This window comes from Pseudophryne corroboree, chromosome 12, assembly GCF_028390025.1.
Source record: "Pseudophryne corroboree isolate aPseCor3 chromosome 12, aPseCor3.hap2, whole genome shotgun sequence".
Classification (NCBI taxonomy): domain Eukaryota; kingdom Metazoa; phylum Chordata; class Amphibia; order Anura; family Myobatrachidae; genus Pseudophryne; species Pseudophryne corroboree.
The window spans coordinates 66,406,390-66,428,552 of NC_086455.1; the positions used below are offsets into that span (position 1 = coordinate 66,406,390).

Sequence of the window (22,163 nt, forward strand, 5' to 3'; positions counted from 1 at the left end):
GGTACTCAGTAATATGGAATTGAAACATGATATTAGCACTATATGGTCTTGGAAGACCTGGAGATAAGTCCAGATAAACAGCTAACTGCTGTATAGATGGTATGCGTGGGAAATGTTCAGCAAATCACATGCTGGAAGCTGGATATGCTGATGAAGTGCTAAATGAGGTGAGCACTTGTGAACTGCCAGGAAATGCCGGATAGAACCGACACAGATGGTGAGCTGGGAAATGGTGTCAGATACCAGTGTAATGGAAGGTCAGATGCAGAAACACTGGTGATACTAGAGAACAATGACAGAGCACCGATGGTGACTGGAGATCGATGTTAGAACACCGATGGTGATTTGAGATCGATGATGGAACACCGATGGTGACTTGAGATCAATGATAGAACACCGATGGTGACTTGAGATCGATGATAGAACACCGATGGTGATTTATGATCGATGACGGAACACTGATGATGACTTGGGATCGATGATGGAACACAGATGGTGATTTGGGATCGATGACGGAACACCGATGATTACTTGGGATCGATGATGGAACACCGATGGTGATTTGGGATCGATGACGGAACACGGATAGTGATTTGGGATCGATGACGGAACACCGATGATGACTTGGGATCGACGACGGAACACTGATGGTTACTGGCAGGGCAGAGCACCGCTGGAAGCTGGACGCTGGAAGCCGGTGTCGGGTAACTGCCGGTCACAGGATGCAATGCTGGGGCACTGCGGAGTCAGGCTACACCGCAAGATGGTAGCAGGTGCGGGTCTCTCGTGGAGCTGAACTCAGGAGCTGGAATACCTGGAACAATAGCAGAACAACCACAGGCAGGAGAGACTTGTATCACTGGGTTTGACAACTGAAGCACTGACATCTTTCCAGCCCAGGAACAGTATATTTATACCTGCTGGGAAGCAGGCATTGGCTGGCTGATTAAGCAGAGTCTAGAGTGCAGCTGCTGGATAATTAGGCAGAGACCTGAGTGCAGCTGATAGGCTGAAAAGTAACATGTAATGAAAACAAACATGGCTGCGCCCATGTTTGAATTTGGAGGGAAAGACTGTTTGTAACTTGCATGTGAGTTTTAACCATGAAGCTGCCAGAATCACAATGAAGAGACTTGAGACAATGAGATGCAGCGTGCTGCACACAGACAGTGCAGATGGAATCCAGGCTTGGAACGCTGGGACAGTCTCAGGAGGTATTTGGAAGGCAAATACAGATGAGAAATTACCCGGATCGTGACAATAATACTGTTATATGTGTCACAGTTTGAACATTTATTATTATGAAAGTTCAATAATTGTAGTTTGAATGAATAGGGTCCGATGCGCTGATATCCGCATTACAAACTTAAAATAAGGCCTGGAGCGACAGATATGTACAGGTGCAGCTAGACGGGCTGCGGCGGATCTAATACACATGCGCAAGCATTACACACCGGTAGAGAAGTGTGGAATGCAAAGAGTACACAGGCGCGGCAGCATGAGCCGCGGTGTTTAAATAGAGGACACAGAGGACATGAGTTCACTTCTGAGGAAGACATTGATTCTGGAAGGAGGCGGGGAAACATGTCAAGTGTTTATCTTATTGGAGCCTAAACCACTCGACCGGCAGCTCTACATTACAACCTGCAGCACACAAGTACTGGAATTCTTTCTACCAGCGATCCCCCAGAGATGACTGTAATAAAAGGTTAAAGCGCCAGCTGCTGGGGAGGATCATTTGCAGCAGACAGAGCGTGGAGAGCGGCGAGACCACATATCGTTTGGTCAGACTAAAAACAAATAGTGCACTCATTATATTGGATTTCCTATAATATGCTGATCACAACAGGAATGATATGATGAACATATATTGGTTTCATTGAACTATAGCTTGCACACTGATCTTTAGGCCATCAATCTCACCCAGCCATTCTTTCAAAAGTAGTAAGATAAGCTTCAATGGGATACATACTATTTACCAACGGGCGGGATGCTTGCTGTCAAGATCCTGACATCGGCATCCTGTCTGCCAGAATGCCGGCAGCGGGGCGAGCGCTAAGAGTCCCTTTGCGGACTCAGTGGCTCACTGCACTCGCCACAGGTTCTATTCTTACTCTATGGGTGTTGTGTCGGGATTCCAACTGTCAGCATTGTTGGCTGTTGGGATTCCGGCATCAGTATCCTGACCGCCGGGATCCTGACAGCTGGCAAATTGATTGCATCCTGCTTCAACATCATCACTCAGGGTCTTCTTTTGCAGAAAGTGACTGGCCCGTATGAAATGAATGTTAGTTGGGACATCAGTGGAAGCATCTTCAGACCGGGCTGCTAGCTGTTGTACCAGCTCCCTTATGCCTTGCGGACTTGGTGCTGGTGCTAGCGAAATTCATTAGTAAGAACTTCCTGTTGCTTTAGGGTTTTTTCAAGCTTCAATTGTTTTGTCTGTGGTGTTCCTCAATAGTGGCAACCTGCACCTCGGTAACTTCCTGCTGAACTGAGGTAGCCTGCAGCAAGACCTTAACAAAGTCCTCCGTGTTATCTTTTGAAGTAGGAATGAGCAGGATCTGGCTTCTCTACGCATCTGCCTACACCACAACCATGGATTTTACGCTATATAAATTGATGTCCAAAATAACAGACTGGTGTCTGTCACTTTAAATTTTAAACATAAACTTTTCCTATTGCTGCAATTTTCGGTATGTTGCTCACATTCGCGTCCACCAATTGTGAGATCAGGGTAAGGATGCCCTCTCCTGGGGTAGATGGACACCTTAAACACACAACAGCCAGGAAAACCGCACACCAGTCCAGGGTTTTCATGCTATCTAGCCAGGGCTAGTTTTATTGTGCAGGACAAAACACAACACATAAAATAAAATGCTAGCCCATCTGAGCCCAACTAAACATAATAGATTCCCTCTCTCAGTGGTAAATTTACTAAGATGGGAGTTATATTTAAGATAGGATGTTGCCCGTAGCAACCAGTCAGATTCCAGGTATCTTCTAGAAGGTGCTAGATAAATGAGAAGTAGAATCTGATTGGTTGCTATGGGCAACATCCCACCTTAAATAGAACTCCCGTTTTAGTAAATTCTTAGTAAATTTACCTCTCAGAGTGGTAGGACCTAATAAGGGTAAGGTATATGCACAGTACACTACTTACAGTCAGTAAATCACAATGTCTCATAACAAGCCTGCTGCCTGTTTCCCCAGGCAGTGAGACAATGAGCAGAGCCCTAACACAGCTAATATCAGCCTCTTATAGGTGCATGTACTAATTAGCCTGCTCTCAGGCTGAAGGCCTAAAAACCTGAAATTGGCCTCATGATTGGAGCCCTCCCTCTCTCTCCATCCATATCCCCCAGAATCCCGTAATTGGCTTTTACTAATGGCCCAAACTCTAATAAAGTCTGTTTTTCAGGAACATATATATTCCTGGTGGGTTTAAATGACATAGCTCAAAAACCTGGGATAAACATATATCCCATTTATCACTTTACCGGTGCTTTTATCACACTATACAGTATATACACAATTCAAGATGCAGGTTCACACACTTACAGCAGGATATAATGGAGTCTGAGAGCGCCGGAGATGCGGGAACCATACCTTGTAAGTGATTGCCCCTTTTAAAAAACATCTGAGATCGGCCAGCATCCTGCACTTCCAGTGATCTCGGACTCCATTACATCCCACCCCAGCCTGATCTAGAGTAGGACGCAATGCTGATTTCTTTACAGAGGTCCAATGTTTTGCTACTGTGCATGCACAAATATTGAAACCCTTCCTGCGCACGCATGAGCTGTGTTTGCGATAGTGCATGCAGTTGCGTACTAAGGACCTGGTTCATATTTGTATGCAAACCCGATAGTTTGCATACAAATGCAATATATAGGGTCTGTGCAGGCGTAAGACCCATTCTGCGCATGTGCAGATCAGGACTTGTGAAATCGTGGTTCAATTTGAAAAGTGTGAAGAAGATGGTGCTGCCGTGTCTAGGTAAGAAAAATTGGTGCTCCCCCCCCGAAAGTGTGAATATACTTATCTAGAGTGGCATATCTTTTGGTACTCTCTGCTCCAGACGTGAGTTCTCTTTAGTAAGATTGAATCGGATGCTCATGGGTGCATGGAAAATAAAATGCAAAAAAGCATAATGTGTTCAGAGTGTTATGGGTTTCTTTTAAAATTATGCCTTTAAAATATTGGCTGATGTTGCGTCATGGTATTCTGCATGTCTTGATTTATTCATATAGTATAAATGATATTTCAATTCTCTTTATGAGTCGGAGGTAGCGTACCTCAGTTAGACAGTAAAATGCATATTGAAAGCATATAAAGGTATCTTTATCAGATGATATGTTCCAGCTACTGTATAGATGTTCAACACTTATATGAATGATATAGATAAGCAAAGAGGTGTTAAAGTCAGCGCACCTCACTCACACTATAAACAAAGGATTTCCACACATAAATGTATCTTTGAAATGATTTATGTCAGGTGCGTTCCATTACTTATGATAGTATTGGCGCGTATACTCATATAAGGGTATCTTTCATTCCATGAGTTCCTCTTTGTGTTAGGTTAAAACCATATGATTTATTACATTTACACAGCATGGAGGGCTTTGTTCTTGGTGAGGCTTTGATCCAATGAATTTGTAGGAGCAAAGTTCCGGTAGCTAAGCTCCAAATAGCCAATCAAGAAAAAAAAATCTATATTAATCAGGGTCCTACCTTTCTTCAGAATTTCAGCACTTATACCCCATGTCCAGTACCTCCTGTGGCCAGCGCGTTTTGAGTCCATCAGGACTCTTTTTCAAGGCATAAGGGAATGATGTGCCTCGTCTGGTATTTATAGTCCCAGGACTGTTGCAAAAGGGAGTTACTTCCAGGTCCGGTCATCTGACCGAAGCCGGAGTCATGGAGATAGTTAAATTCTTACACATTAAGATTCCTGTGCTGGCGATGATAACAATAAAGTTTATAGATGATCAAAATCTGTATGATACCAATTGTTATTCCCGGAGGTCTGCAGTCGCTGTGACCGGAAGTGATCATCTGACCTCATGGTGTATTGGGGGAAGTAGTCCACAGTACATCTGTGGTATTGGGACCGGAAGTCCATGGGCATGTTTGGCCGGAAGTTGTCATCATATCGCAAAGGGTATAGGGAGATGTAGTACTGTCATGTTCACTGATGGTAAATCCGTAAATTTGTAGGTGCGCTGACCGGAAGTCATTATAATACAGCAAGGTGTACTGGGTAATGTGGTCCATGTGTCTGAAATTGTAGTCCTCACATTCTGATCAATTGGGATACTTGGATTATCATAGAGGGATTTTTTTTTTGTAAAGAATTAGTTTGTGATTAAAAAAATTTTTTTTCTGGAGTTCTTTGTCATTTTTATAACAGGTACTTTCTTTATGATCTGCTAAAGAAAAATAAAGAATTATCAGAACTGTGCATTTTACATCTGCAGATGAAAACAAAAGGCTAGTGGAGATACAATGGGAATAGCGAGCATAGGGGACACATACAGAACATGATTGAAAGTTAGTATGTAGAAAGTAAATAAGAAATAGACCACTAAAATCCAATTATAGGAGTCCATTTTGGTGGAAAGTTGACATCATCATTTGTAGCTAAATGATTATCATGCTTATATGAACCATTTTAGTTAAAAATCTTGATTAAGAGTTTTGAGTGAAAAGATAGTTTTAATTTCTGTTCTGGCCAGGTTGTTTTCAATGTTCTTATCTATTAACGTTGTTTTAATATGTTCGATGCCCATAAACCTTCTAATATGTTGTGAGGAGCACTGGTGTTTCATCCTAAAGTGGTTGGAGAGATTGTGCGTCTCAAGTCCTTTTTTCACATTCCTTCTGTGTTCAGCAATTCTGATTTTTAGGGATCTCGTTGTTCTCCCTATGTAACACAAGCCATAAGTACATAAGATAAACAACATTTAAGTGTGACAAGTGATAAAGTCGCAGATTTTGAGGTTTACCTCATTAACTGTTATTTCATTGTATTTATTTAATTCATCTTTGATCTTGTTACATCCCATACATAGCCCGCATCGATGAAAGCTTTTTGTCCATACAAGGTTTTTGCTGGGCATTGGGAGTGTGCTTTTAACTAAAAAAATTTTTTAATTTCTAGCTTTCGTGTATATAGCTTTGTTTGGTGGGGATGATTTCACATAGAACTGGGTCTCTAGTCAATAAGTGCCAGTGTTTATTGATTTTTTTTTCACTTGTCTATGTTGTGCATCTTATTATGAGGGCCCATTTCTGGTTTTCTTTTTTTTATCTTTTTTTACCAGGTTCCCATTTCGGTTTAGATTGGAGAAGAGTAGGTCTCTTCACTTCTTCTATATTGGTGATAACTTTGCTCAGATATTCTTCTTTATAACACTTCTCCAAAAAAATGTTCTTCATTTGATCCATCTGTTATCTGAAAATTATGTCATTACTGCAGTTTCTCCTAATTCTGAGGAACTGACTTTTTAGTACACCCTTAAGGCAGAGGGAGTGATGTTGAATATGGACAGGTATGTGTTAACGTCAGTCGGTTTCTGATAGCTCTTCATATTGAGTTTTTGATTTTCTGAATATTTGGTTAAATCCAGGAAGTTGATTTCTCTTTGGCTGCTTGTTAGGTAAAAACTTATATTCATAGTATTGTCATTGAGGTGTTGGAAGAATGTGTGTGGGTTTTCTTCTGTGGAGGACTAAATAAGAAGGACATCATCAATATATCGATACCAATTTAGTAGATCATTACCCCAAGATATGCTATTATATATCGCATTCTCTTACCAGAAGCTTGTGCAAAGGTTAGCGTAAATTGTGGCAAACTTTGTTCCCATTGCTGTCCTGATTTTTTGTCTTGACAAGGCTTGGGGGCTTAGTCATACAGTACATTTGCGCAAATATTTGTAACCAAGAATTCTATTATTTTGTAGGCTTTAAATCTGGTTACTGGTAGCATTCAGTGTGCTGGGGGAAACAAAATGCTTTTCTTTTCTTGCTTAGAAATACCCCTCACTTGCAAGCACCTGAGTGATATCACTAAGCTAATTGAGCATCTGCCACTATATATGTCTGTTGTGAGAGGCAGAAAGGATCCTGCATTAGGAGGAGGTGCAGGTCCTGATATGCCATATGGAGCAATATGGGGTTGCTCCAAGGTAGATATCTCTTAGTTTAGATACTGTATATATAAGTAACAAGCCACTATCATGTGGCTCTTGGCTGGTTAATCATAGATCCAGATTGGGGTAACGGAGGTGTGGGGTGTAGTGCCCCTGGATTGGCCAGGCTGGATGGTTCTAGTGTGGCATACCATTACATTCTATTAACACTTAGCACTTACTAATATCTTTAACACTATTTCTTCTATATTTTAATTACATCTTATTTTTGTATCACTTTCTGTATATATGTAACTTCAGCTTCCTAACACTAATTTATTAACACTATAGTTTTTTCACTGGTGTGCTGCCATGGGCTTTCTGGCTTATACTGATTTTTGAGGTGCCGCACCCTGCACCTAGAGATAGCAATAGGGACCCCCAATAGCCTTAATGAGGCTTGGGAGCTTATTTATACATTTGCGCAAATATATGTAAGCAAGATCTCTGAATTCTATTTTTTTTGTAGGATTTAAATCTGGCTACTGGTAGCATTCAGTGTGCTGGGGGAAACAAAATGCCTTTTTCTTGTCCCGATTTTTTGTAGGAAAAAGTCACTATTAATGAAAAAAAATCATTATTCGCCAAAATAAATTTGATGGCTTCTAGTACAAACTCTTTTCTTTCAGGCGTATGGTCTGGTTTGTCTAAAAACCACATTATGGGTTCTAAACCTTGGTTGTGTTGGATGCATGTATAAAGTGACATTACGTCAGTGGAGGCCATACACCTCCCTTCTTCCCACTTGATATTATCCAATTTTCTAAAGGCGTCCCCTGTGTCTTTTAAATATGACGGGTTTACTATTACTAGTGGTTGGAGGATGGACTCTATCAATGATGACAGATTTGATGTCAGACTCTCAATTATTCAAATTACTTATTTCTTCTATAACTACTTTGGTAAATGTTCCTTTCACATGTGTGGAGTAAAATGTAGTTTTTCTTTTTTTCTTTTCTTTTTTTTTGCTGCTGTTTGGTGTTTCTATAGGGCTTGGATCATTGGTGTTCCTTGATGAAGATGGATTCGTGTTTTCCCTTTCTTTAATTTCAAATATTTTTTTATGAGTGATTATTCTGACAAATTTTTGAATATCAACAAACTTCTCAAAGTCGTCCATGTAAGTGGTGGGGGCGTATTTGAGACCTTTATTGAGTATTCTTAATTCCTGTTGTGTGTTTGCATTTGCTCAAGTTTAATATCTGAGTGGAACTCTGGGCAGTCTCTGGTGCCAGTGGGACCTCTCTAGACTTCTTTGTCTTCTTTCCTCTTCTTTTAGTGCCTCCTCTGTATCCCCTTTTGTTATATGTAATTTTTTTCTGTGTTTTCAATTTCAGTCGTTTGTCTGGTGTTTTCTTTTGTCTCTCTCTAGATGGCAATCTAAATTTTCAGTGCCTCTCATTGTTGTTTCATTCTTGTTGTCCTTTCTTCTCGAACAGGTGACCGAACTGGAGAAGGGTGAGTGTTTTGCTAGTTGATTCCTTCTTTTGAAGTTCTAGAGTATTCTGTCATAGTTCGACACTGAGATCTACACTCCCTCGGTATCCTGGTTGTTGATTGTTGTCTTCTTCTGTCATGTGAGTCGAGGTTATTAAAGGTTGCCTGTTCAAAACTTGTTGATTATCTCTTTGAGTTTGTTTATGCCACTGTTCTCTATCTTCAGATTTCTGTCTTTTGTATTCATGTGTGTACTTGTCTGAAGGAAGCCTTCTTCTCCTTAATTGGTGCTCTCTGTGTCTGTTCCATCTGTAGTGTGCCCTCATAGCGTCTTGACGCAGTTCTAGATATTGTTCCTCCTGATAATATTTTTTATGGTAATCATATTTATTAAAGTTTTCATACTCATATCTGTTCCGGTCAGTTTGTAGTCTTCTCTGTTTGTAATAGTATGAGTGACCTTGTTGGTAATGTCTGTTATATCCTCTGTTTCTTTTTGGAATGTTTTGTCGTAGTCTCTCTGTAGTTTCTCTTGTTTCTTCTTGATAAAAAACTCAGTATTTCTAGTGATTTTTTCGGTGATGTCCTTCTCTAAAGAAGAAAAGGTAGGGAGCCTATTATAGGGTTGTATAAGTGTTTTGAGGATATCGATCCTCTCATTTACTTCTTTCAGTTTATCTTTCCTTTCTTTCAATATAAGGGTCATAAGAGAGAAGGAGCACATGTCCAAAATGTTGTTCCCGCTTCTCTGGAAATCTTCTGAGCCATCTTGGAATGTCGGAAATTTAGCCATACTCAATCCTTTAGGTATAATCTGTTATTTGGTATTCTTTTCTAAGGTTGTGATTTCCCATCACAGTCAATTTTCTTTCAAAAACTATTTGCCAAGCCGACCCATGGCTGTTTCTAGGCTATCGTCCACCATCTCCATTTCATCTTCTTTGAAATTCAGGAGGTACTGGACAGGGGGTATCAGCACTTAAATTCTGGAGAATTGGTTATTTGGAGCTTAGCTACCAGACCTCTGCTCCTATAAATTCATTGGGTCAAAGCCTCCCTCATAACAAGCCCACCCTGCCACATTTTAATTTCAATCTAGTTTTATTGATCTTTTACCTTGCTGTGTATATGTAATAAAACCTATGATTTTAACATAACACTGAGAGGAACTCGTGGAATGAAAGATACCCTTATATGAGGATTCACGCCGATAGTATCGTCATGGTGCACACTTGACATACATCATTTCACAGATACCTTTATGTGTGGAAATCCTTTTGTTTATAGTGTGAGGTGCGCTGACTTTAACACCTCTTTACTTACCTATATGATTCATATAAGTGTTGAATATCAATAACTGGAACATGTCATCTGATAAAAATCCCTTTATATGCCTTCAATATGCATTTTACTGTGTAAGTGAGGTACACTACCTCCGCCTCATAAAGAGAATTGAAATATCATTTATACTATATGAATTAATCAAGACATGTAGAACACCATGAAGCAACATCAGCCAATGTTTTAAAGGCATAATTTTAAAAGAAACACATAACACTGTGAACACATTATGCTTTTTTGCATTTTATTTTCCATGCACCCATGAGCATCCGATTCAATCCTACGAAAGAGAACTCACGTCTGGAGCAAAGAGTACCAAACAATACACCACTCTAGAAAAATATATTTACTATTTCAGGGGGAGCACTAATATTTCTTATCTAGACATGGTAGCGTATTCTTCTTCAAACTTTCCAAATCGAACCATTGTATTTTCTGTACCAAGTTGGGATAGGTCCAATAGTGAAGTTAAGAGGCAGCCACCGGATTAAGTGAAGAACCTTAAATCTCCTAAAATTCCTCTACATACCAGGTCTTGGCATATCGCTCACAGACCCCTGTTAGTCACAGCATGATTGGCATGCTACAGCATTTACTGTAGGTAGCAGAATGGAGTGGTATGTGGCACTGTTCTTTAACCACATAACTGATTAATTTGTGTCTCCAAAAACTTTTTCAAAAATGTCGGGTTATTTTTTTATGATAGATTTAGGTAAAGAATAGTTAAGTTAAATTATCCAAAATGATTTTCTGTGAGAAAAACCCAAACAAAAAAAACAACATTTAAAAAACAAGAAAAAAACAAAAATGGAAAAACATTGATGATCGAAACATCACGACCATCGTTGATCGGGACATTGCGAACATTGCGACTTCTCGTTTTAGGCATCAAGCCCTCAGCAGACCCCGTAGCCCTTCAAGTAGGTGAGGAGCTGTGGTTTTTTTACATTCCCCAGCGGCTGATAGTGTCTGCAGCCACTGGATGGGGAGTGCTGCTGGGCTGACTGATCAGCAGTGATAGGCAGCACAGCAGGCACAGGAGGGGTGGGAACCAGGAAGCTGAGGGACCGGAGGTCCCTCTGAGAGCAACAATTGCAGGAAGCTTTGCTTCCTCCTGCTGCACAGTGAGCTTTCTGACTGGTCACATCAGATGCGACCATGTCAGGGAAAGCCCAGCCTGGTGTGGTCGCATCTGATGCAACCATGCCAGGCAAGTGGTTAAAAAAGGGACCTTTCACACCAGTTTTGAAAGCAGGATGGGTCCAGGGTCATTTTAATGACACTAAATTGCACAGCAACTTTCTTGCAGCTGTGCAAATCCTTACAGTTATGAATCAGGCCCTAAATCACAATAACATGACAAGACCACTGCTAAGCACTTGTGAATATAGGTGAAAACTAAGATGTAACCAAAAACCAAAACCAAAGAGAGGCTGCGTTGTGGGAGTGTAATGGGAGTATCATGGGTGTCAGGGCAGGATTAATGGCCACAAGGACCTGGAGCTAGAAATGACGAAGGAGAAGCAGAGGAGCTGTGACCAGTGCTGTGTGGGTGTGACCAGTGCTGTGTGGGTGAGGCTATGTGGGTTTGACCAGTGCTGCGTAGGTGTGGCCAGTGCCATGTGGGTGTGACCAGTAATGTGTGGGTGTGGCCAACACCAACATCTCCCTAATTATATAAAAGTATAAAAATTGCAACATTTTGTTACGATGGAATGGTGTTCTTCATTCAGGATTCAAAGTTGCTTCCAGGTCTTCAGGTAATGGTTGAGACTCATAGAATGCACGCAGCAGGTCTTCTTGCCTATAAGAGCCGCTTTTCCTATAAGACTTTGGGGGTAATTCCGACCTGATCGTAGCAGCAAATTTGTTAGCAGTTGGGCAAAATCATGTGCACTGCAGGTGGGGGCAGATACTGTATAACATTTGCAGAGAGAGTTAGATTTGGGTGGGTTATTTGTTTCTGTGCAGGGTAAATACTGGCTGCTTTATTTCTACACTGCAATTTAGATTTCAGTTTGAACACACCCCACCCAAATCTAACTCTCTCTGCACATTTTATATCTGCCCCCCCCCCCCTGCAGTGCACATGGGGGTAATTCAGACATGATCGCTCGCTAGCGTTTTTTGCAGCGCAGCGATCAGGTCAGAACTGCGCATGTGTATGCACCGCAATGCACAGGCGTGTCGTGTGGGTACACAGCTGATCGCCGCTCAGCGATGGGTTTGTGCGAAGAATCCATTCGCACGGCCATTCGCAAGGAGATTGACAGGAAGGCATTTGTGGGTGGTAACTGATCGTTTTCAGGGAATGGTTGGAAAAACGCAGGAGTGTCCATGTGTTTGCAGCAAAGGTTCCTGACGTCAATTCCGGCCCCGAACAGGCTGATGTAATCGCAGCGGCTGAGTAAGTCCTGAGCTTCACAACGACTGCACAAGAACTTTTCGTACAGTTCTGCTACACATGCGATCACACACTTGCAAAGCGAAAATACACTCTGCTATGGGTGGCGACTATCTGTTAGCAGTGCAAAAAAAAACCTTGCGAGCGATCAGGTCTGAATTAGGCCCTAGGTTTTGTTCAACTTCTAACAAATTTGCTGCTATGATCAGGTCTGAATTACCCCCTTTATGTGTCTACCGGTACTGGGATGCCCACGAGGACTTACGCCACTGGTGGTAGCATGAGCTCAACCCCTGGGTGACCTGAATCAAAGCCAGCAGGAACTAAACCCTAAGATAACTAAGTGGGCAGCTGAGATGAACAGGGAGAAGGGAAGGCATACAATGGCTATGTAGCTAGAACTAAAGTACTGAGAGGATAAGTGACGGTCAAGCCAGGGAGAGAGGTTAATACTAAGTAGAATAAACACAAATGACACCCCTAACTGGGGATAACCTCTGGGCTGGGAGGAACAGAACTAATACTAACAGCTAGTACTTCACTAATACTTAAGAAAAGACTAAGGGTATATAATACTGCAAGATAATCAGTGCCGTAACTAGACATTTTAATGCTGTGTGCAAGAAACAGCATCGGTGACCCCAAATTTAAAATAGGGCCAGTGCATGAGAAAAAAATAGGGGTGTGGCTTCATGGGGAAGGGGCGTGGTCATAAAATAATAACAATTCATATTACGCTGCACAGTAGTCTCCATTATTCAAATTACGCCAAACAGTAGTACCACTTACACACATTACACCAGGTAAAGCCTCTTTTACACATTATGCCAGGTACAGTAGAGTCTCCTTTTACACATTATGGCAGGCAGGGCTCCCTTTTACACCTTAAGGCAGGTAGAGTTCCCTTTTCCACATTATGGTAGGCAGAGCTCCCTTTTACACATTATGACAGGTAGAGTTCCCTTTTCCAAGTTACAGTAGGCAGAGCTCCCTTTTACACATTACGGCAGGTAGAGTCCCCTTTTACACATTACGGCAGGCAAAACTCCCTTTTGCACATTACGCCAAGTAAAGTCCCTTGTCATACTGTACTCCAGGTAGAGTCCCCTTTTACACATTATGGCAAGCAGAGCTCCATTTTATACATTACGACAAGTAGAGTCACCATTTAGACAGTACAGCAGGCAGAGTCACCATTTACACATTACGGCAGGCAGAGTCCCCTTTTACACATAATGGCAGCAGAGTCCCCTGTCACAAAGTATGCCAGGTAGAGACCCCTTTTACATATAACGCCAGGTAGAGTACCCTTTTGCACATTATGGCAGGTAGTGTCCCCTTTTGCACAAAATGGCATGCAGAGCCCCCTTTTACACATTACGGCAGGCAGAGCCACCTTTTACACATTACAGCAGCAGGGTCCCCATTTGCACATTACAGCATGCAGAGCCCACTTTTTCACATTTTTCCACATTATATAACCCCCCCCCTGAATTATCCGGTGATTGCCCCTTTGCCTGCCCACCTTCCCCCATTCCCTCCTCTCCCATGCTATGGCAGATAGAGTCCCCTTTTACACATTATGGCAGCTGAGTCCCCTTTTACACATTACACCAGGCAGAGTTCCCTTTTACACATTATGGCAGCAGAGCCCCCTTTTACACATTATGGCAGCAGAGTCCCCTTTTACACATTACGGCAGGCAGAGCCCCCTTTTACACATTACACCAGGCAGAGTTCCCTTTTACACATTATGGCAGGCAGAGCCCCCTTTTACACATTACAGGAGCAGAGTCCCCATTTACACATTACGGCTTGTCATTGTGCTATAGCTAGCAGGTGGCCAGGTGCACGTCGCAGGTGTCGCTGAGGAAAACCTGGCTGCATTGTCGGCTGGGTTTACCTTGTGACGTCAGGTGCTGGGCGGTGTTGGAGGTGGAGCCAAAAGCAGAGCTTTGATGCGGGCAGCAAGAAGCTTGAATATGTGTATTGTAGTTGCACAGCAGCGAAACAGCACTTAAGGTACATGCTTGGCTGGCGGGTGGTAGCGGGAACTGCCAGGCAGTAGCGCCCGGGTGGGGAGCTGGTAACTCTGCCAATGGAGAATGGGGAGAATCTGGTAATGGGGGAGGGAGAACAACTGGTAACTTTGCCTAGAGGGGGGAGCTGGTAACTTTTACCAGGGAGAGAGAGGAGCTGCTGATATTGATTACATCATTCTACTGGATGCTATTTATTTCTTTTCGGAACATTTTTTATTTTTTTTTAATTACTGGCTTATAGTGGGTTTTAGACTTTTTATTTTGCCTGTAAATAATTACATATATAATGCATATGGGGGAGGAGAGTGTATGTTTATATACCAGAAGCCCACTTACTATATTATGGTAATGAGTGGGATGCATTAAAAGAAAAATGCATTAAAAAATAAATTTGTTCCCCCCCCCCCCCCCCCCCCCCTGCACTTCCATATGCACTAAGCCCAGCATCCCAGGGCTTCGGTGCGGAGAGTAGCTGGCGTTACCCTATAGAAGCCTATGCGCTTCTTTCTGCACTGTGCTGTGCTCCCAGCATCCCCCACGACAGCCACGTCACTCTGCACATTTTTTGTGATAGGCATTGTATATACAAGATATTTTGTATGCGTCCCTTGAATATTCATTGAAAAGTGTTAAATGGCCCCCCAGCTGAAATAATTGCCCACCCTGCTCTAGCCCAATGGGGGTCATCGCACGTAGCTACTTTTTGCTGCTCGTGCGATCAACTAGATGCCGCCTATGGGGGAGTGTATTTTAGCATAGCAGGGCTGCGATCGCTTGTGCAGCCCTGTTATGCTAAAAAAGTTTTGTGCAAAACAAGACTAGCCCCGCAGTTACTTACCCTGTGCGATGGATCCAGCGATGAAGGTCCTGGAATTGACACCAGACATCCGCCCTCCAAACGCCTGGACACACCTGCGTTCGCTGCTCCACTCCCAGAAAACGGTCAGTTGACGCCCCAGAACGCCTTCCGCCCGTCACTCTTCTTGCGATCGAAACTGAAAATGATCAATTTTTTCAGTTATTTTTAACGCATTTCTATGCATATTATTGTCTAATATGCATTATGAATTATGCATAACACTTTGTAAAGTACTGACATATGTGGAATGTTTTTACAGGTTTCCTGAGGCCATCGGATGGGAGAACGTTAGAAGAAAATATGCATAACTTGGTTCACGACTACATGGGAGGGACAATGTCTCAAGTTGCAATTTCTGCCAATGACCCAGTGTTCATATTACACCACGCTTTTATCGACAAGTAAGTTTTAGCAGTAAATACATTGTGCCTAATTCAGCATGGGTTGTTATTCTGAGAAACTGCAGTTGTCTGCAAGCAGAAAGGCGCCGCCCCGACAGGATGAAAAAAACGCCCTGTGCAAGTTTCGTATCCATTTGCAGATGCATACGCAATTTCCGGAACATCAAAGATTTTTTACCATCTGAGCAAATGTAAGTAGGTCTGAAGATGCAACTAATCTGTGAATGAGACGGGCAGAAAGTGGTCTACGCCTTCATTTTCTTTTACACACCCAGAAAACAGTATGTTTCCACCCAGAGAGCTTCCTGTCAGTCAAACAGCAGCTACATTGCGATTACGATTGGTATGCAATTTCTTACTCTATTCTGCATGCGCAGTGATTCGATAATCGCTCACTTTGCTAATTTTCTGTATAGTGATCCATGCTGAATTAGGCCCGTTATACTTATGCTTATATACTTTTATTGATGTTATACGTAGTATAGTGGCAATGTACAGTATTTGTATAGTCTAGTTCTAGTTAACCTACACATAAAGGGTCAAGAGGATCTCTGTGCACGGGCACAAAAGGTTTTTGCATGCTGTACATTCAGTGAATTTACACATTATTGCCTTTGTCTTATTCTTAGTTAGACAGAACTTTCTGTAAAATAGGGCTCACATGCCCCTGGGTACACACTGCGCACACTGTATCCCTTACTTTTACAGAAGGCCACATCTGAGCTGCAGCCGCAGTAAAAATTTACCTGCAAAATGGCCACTGTGCATATGCAGTAGTGATTTCATCTCCGGAGACATGCGCAGTAGGCTCTGGCACAATGCCAGAGTCTACTGCACCATGAAAAGCTGGGACACACCCAGACAGGCTTGCCATCAGGGGGGTGCTGCGGGCCCAATAGTCCCGGGCCCAGCCTCTCTAACAGAGAGGAGAGGGCCCGTGCCGCTCATGCCGCACCCCGCACGCCACTTTGCTCCGCCCCCTTTTTCGTGCCCGAGATCTGACTGTCACAGGAGGGGGAGAGGACGCTGGAAGCATCAATTGTAAGCGTCCCCAGGGCCGGATCTAGGGGGGGGGGGGGGCGAAGGGTGCGACCGCCCCCCTAACACAGTCATAGCCATGCCCACTTTTGAGCAGAAGAGAGCTCTCCTGGGAGAGCCTTAGGCAGAACGATGTGCTGCAGCTTATACCACAGCAGCTCAGAGGAGCCAGGAGAGCAAGGGTTACAGAGCATTTGCTCCTCACTTGCTGGTGTGTGGGTACTAGGGCTAATAAATACAATTACCCCATAGCACAGTCACTTGTACATAGAACAATCACGAAGCTCTATCTTAGTCTCACTCAAAAAGTTCAGTCAGAATTGAGAGAGGAGGAGTTAGGATTGCAGATGGGAGAAGTTTGGGACTGTAGAGGGAGGAGTCAAGATTAAACAGTAAACCGCCCCCCCTAAAGAAAAGTCTAGATCCGTCCCTGAGCGTCCCTCCCAAAATGGCCACCGCCTCATAGGAGACAGTTATTAAAGATACTAGAGGAGGCTCCTCTAGTATCTTTAATAACTGTCTCCTTTGAGGCGGCAGACATTTTTGGAGGGTCATTTTCAATTGAAGCTTGCAGCGTCCTCTACCCCCTCCTGTGACAATTTCAAAACTCATGCATGACAAGGGGTCGGAGCTACCAGAAAGGAGGAGGAGGGGCTACACGGGACCAGGCTGGCTGCTACGACAAGGAGAGTGAGTAAGAGAGAAAGTGTGTGTGTGGACTGTGTGTATGTATGTATGTATGGGTATGTGTGTATCTGTGTGTGTATATGTACTGTATGTGTGTGTGTGTGTGTGTGTGTGTGTGTGTGTGTGTGTGTGTGTGTGTGTGTGTGTGTGTATGGGTATGTGTGTTAATATGGGGCATTGATATGGTGCAAGGGGAATTAATATAGTGTTGCTCCATATATGCACAGGATTTATTTATTTTTTAAATATTTATTTTTTTATTTTATATTTTTAAAGGGGAGGGGCACTGCCTATTTTGTCAGTCCCGGGCCCCACAATTACTGATGGCAGCCCTGCACCCAGAGTCTGCACACAGGCCTCCTCTGTTAAAATGCCTCTGGGGGTGAAGAATGGGTGGCAACAATGCAAACACACAGAACTTGCCTTCGAGTGTGCGAGTGTCATGGGAATGTCATGGATTTGTATCTATTCTGTAGCTCTGTGCAACTCTGAGTGTGCATACGGGAAAGGAAAGCCTGTGTCTGACAGGTCTCTTGTGCCAAGCATGGGCTGGAGTAATTGCTGATACTAATTCTGGTGTTTGTGGCGGCTGGCGAGCCATCACTGGGCGCCACAGCTTCCTGCTTTAGCCCTATGAATTCTCTCCTTAGCATAAAGTATATAAGGACCTCATTGGTACAACAGCGATCGCACTCTGAAGCCCTTTACACAGTGCTCAAGCACAGCGGGCACACTGCGCATTTGCAGCCAGTGAGGTGTGAAAGCATCTCACTGGTGCAATCGCCTCTGCCTGATGGACAGGCAGAGGCGGTCGCGGGGTGGGAGGAGGCATGTCAATGGCGTTAGAAATGCCATTGGGGATGGCGCAGTCTGGACAACGTGGGCGTATCCGGACAGTTGTGGGGGCCACGGCAGCTGTGTGACATCAAACGCAGCTGCTGTGACCCAGAACGTGCTGCGTAGCCACCTGCCAGCGCAGCTAGGCTACGCAGGCAGAGAGCTACTTGGATGGGTACAAAAGCATTGCCGCCGTGCGATGCTTTTGCACCTGTGCGTGGGGGTGCAGGGCCTGACATGAGGGGTGGACTAGCCCTGTGCTGGCCGTCTCCCAGCATGTCAGAGAAACTGATCGTAGATGTGCTAAATTTAGCACATGTACAATCAGGACTAAATCACCCCCTAAATCATGCTGCCCACAACTACAGACCCTTTGTGTGCAATTGAGAATAATTCCCATAGAGTCCATTTTGCCAATATAAACCCTTTCCTGCACGCAGTCATACCAAATGAACTCATTTGCTAGATAATCTCTCCAGCTGAGTATATCTAGTGCTTACCTTTGCCCTAACGTTCTCATCTTGGAGGAACATCCAATTACAAGTAGGATAGGAACGTATATAAAATAGGCCAATTGGCCTGTTTTGTACATGCATCACCCATTTACGTAAAATTCAAGATTTCAAGTGTTGGACTGAGGCATAAAGCTCCCACCACAGAGGCGTATCTAGAGAGGAGGAGGCCGTGTGCATGCTCTGTCAGGGCCCCCTCCTCTCTAGCCGATAGCGCTGTGACTCTGGGCACTAGGGCACCCCCTGTGGCTGAACCCAGTTCAGCCACAGGGGGTGAGGAACTGAGCCCACAAGGAAGAGAGAGGTTTAGTTTGCTTAATTCACCTCAGAGAGGGAGACTGTGCCTTTTCCCTTTATGCTACTCTTAAAACTGCTTAACTAACTTCTCACTTGGCTGACTACTCGGCAGTGCCGTAACTATGTGTGTGCCGGCGGTGCCTTGCACACAGCGCATATGCGCTGTGGGCGCAGGACCGGCCGGCAACACCCGCAGGGCCACACTGTGATAATCAAAAAATGTGCTGCCCGCTGTTAGGTATGTAGCTGTGCGCTCAGCACACCACTACATACATTGCAGCGGGCAGCGCTGCCCTCATTCTCCGCCTCTTCCCGGCTCACTCTTCCACCACCGGCTGCAGATCGAGCTCTGCTGTCTTTCCTCCTCCTCTCCAGGCAGCTTGGTGCCACCACTGCAGACAGCGCTGTAGCGTGATTGTGCTGGGCTCACTAAAAACTTGACAGCTGCCGGCAGGTACATGAAGGTGATGCTGCTGCGGCGGCGGGTGTAGAGGTGGACAGGAAGAGGAGTGTGTGTACAGATGGCAGCTGCTGGCCGCTCCCCGTCGCTGTGAGAGGAGCATAGATTACTTTTGTCTGAGGAACTAACAGTCTAAGGGGGGTGGGGAGAGGGAGGGAGATAGGAGATGTGCTGTTGTACTTTTGTTCAGTGGAAGGAGGGACATCTCTGCGCGCCCGTACAAAAAGGGTGTGACCTATGAAAAGGGGGCGTGGCTTCACAGAGGGCCCACGATTGCAAGCCACGCCCTGTTTTCATCACTTTGGGGGCATGCCCAGCGCTCCGTGAGCTGCTGGCATGCCCCTTCTCCTCCTGTCTCCACTGAAAAGACACTGTGCGCGTGCGCACCGTCTATTCACCGCCGCTCTGCTAAGCAGGACAGCGAGTGCAGGAGCCTCCCAACTGCCCCCCACACACACACACACACCGTGGGACACTGCGGCTTGCGGGTGGGACAGTACCAAAAAAACGGGACTGTGCCACGAAAATCGGGACAGTTGGGAGGTATGCTATGGGCTCACACGCACCATCCGCATCCACCTGCGATGTCCCGGAAGACAGACACACACTTACTGCGATGCTGTGCCTTGTCGTCTCCTCAACCATCAAGCGTACCTGGCTCCTGAACACAGCAGTGGGGACGTATTGCCGCCTCCTGAACTGTCACGCGCATCATTGGCACCCGGTTACTAGCAGCGGGGATGCCTTCTGACCTGTCAAGTGCGGTTCCTGAACACAGTGGCTGGGACGTGGAAGTAGTGAGACAACCTACTACACGCTACATGCACTCTCTCCCTACTTCCTCTCTCCCATATCTCCGCTTTTGAGAGATATGTGTAAAAGGGGGTTCTACCTGTCATATTTGTGTCAATGTTGGACTTTACCTGCTGTAATGTGTGATAGGAGCTCTACCTTCCATAATGTGTAAAAGGGGGTTCTACCTGTGGTATTTGGGTAAAACGGGACTCTACCTGCCTTAATGTGTAAAAGGGGATTCTACCTGTCATAATGGGTAAAATGGGGACTCTATCTGCCATAATGTGTGATAGGGGCTGTACCTGCCGCAATGTGTAAAAGGGGGCTCTACCTGCCGTAATGTGTGATAGGGGGCTCTACCTGGCCTAATGTATGTTAGGGGCTCTACCTGACATAATGTGTGACAGGGCTCTACCTGGCGTAATGTGTAAACGGGCCTCTACCTGGTGTAGTGTGTGTAAGTGGTGCTACTGTGAATAATGGAGACTGAAATGGTATTATTGTGTGGTCATGCCCCTCCCCCATGAAGCCACACCCCTACAGTGTGCACTGGCCCTATATTAAATTTGTAAGGGGGGGGGGGGGTGCCAATGCTGTTTCATGCACACAGCACTAAAATGTCTAGTTACGGCACTGCTACTCGGGTCACCTCTCCAGCTGAAGTTACATTGAGGGATTATTATATTCATTGTGGTTTGTACTCCCAAAGACTTACAGGAGGAGTAATTTGCATGCTATCCTTTGCTTACATGACAAAGTGTGATCTTTGGCTACTAAATGCTTATTAACTGCCTAGCTTCACTGGCTGCATGAGAAGTTTAACAAAACCTACTGCAGCTTTCATTATCTACTTTGCCTGGCTATGCCTCATCAGGGTAACTTTATAAGACAGAGGATTCCAGTTCTATAGAACAATTGTATTTACAGAATTGTACTGTGAGTCTTATACTAGTTGAGACCAAAACTGTGGCAGCATCAGGTCCCAGACAGTAGACTGAGTTATAGATATAACAACCTGCTGCCATCTGGTGGATACCCAAAGTGTTTACTAGGTTCTTAACACCCAGCTTCACAGCAAAATTGTAGATTACTATTTGATGCTGATTTATTTAAATTGCATTTTCCTGCTGTCATATGTCTAAGGCTGTACATGTTTGGAGATTATAAGACTGTACCTGTTATTGCATATGAAAGTATCTGCTTGCAAATTGTTAATACAGGTTGAGTATCCCTTATCCAAAATGCTTGGGACCAGAGGTATTTTGGATATCGGATTTTTCCGTATTTTGGAATAATTAGATACCATAATGAGATATCATGGTGATGGGACCTAAATCTAAGCACAGAATGCATTTATGTTACATATACACCTTATACACACAGCCTGAAGGTAGTTTTAGACAATATTTTTTATAACTTTGTGCATTAAACAAAGTGTGTCTACATTCACACAATGCATTTATGTTTCATATACACCTTGGGGGTAATTCCAAGTTGATCGCAGCAGGAAATTTTTTAGCAGTTGGGCAAAACCATGTGCACTGCAGGGGGGGCAGATATAACATGTGCAGAGAAAGATAGATTTGGGTGTGGTGAGTTCAATCTGCAATCTAAATTGCAGTGTAAAATAAAGCAGCCAGTATTTACCCTGCACAGAAACAATATAACCCACCCAAATCTAACTCTCTCTGCAAATGGTATAGCTGCTCCCCCCCTGCAGTGCACATGGTTTTGCCCAACTGCTAAAAAATTTCCTGCTGCGATCAACTTGGAATTACCCCCCTTATACACACAGCCTAAAGGTCATTTAATACAATATTTTTAATAACTTTGTGTATTGAACAAAGTTTGTGTACA

The 22,163-nt window shown here is 44.0% G+C and overlaps 1 protein-coding gene and 1 long non-coding RNA gene across 2 annotated transcripts in view; one reads left to right on the top strand and one right to left on the bottom strand.

Annotated features, from left to right (window-relative positions):
- The window catches only part of LOC134980132 (uncharacterized), a 163,226-nt gene that overhangs the window by 119,718 nt on the left and 21,345 nt on the right, over positions 1-22,163 (bottom strand). The window lies entirely within an intron of this gene.
- The window catches only part of LOC134980683 (tyrosinase-like), a 126,896-nt gene that overhangs the window by 100,507 nt on the left and 4,226 nt on the right, over positions 1-22,163 (top strand). The window contains exon 3 of the mRNA XM_063947607.1: positions 15,539-15,680. Coding sequence (XP_063803677.1) covers positions 15,539-15,680 — 142 coding nt within the window. The remainder of the gene's footprint in view (positions 1-15,538; positions 15,681-22,163) is intronic.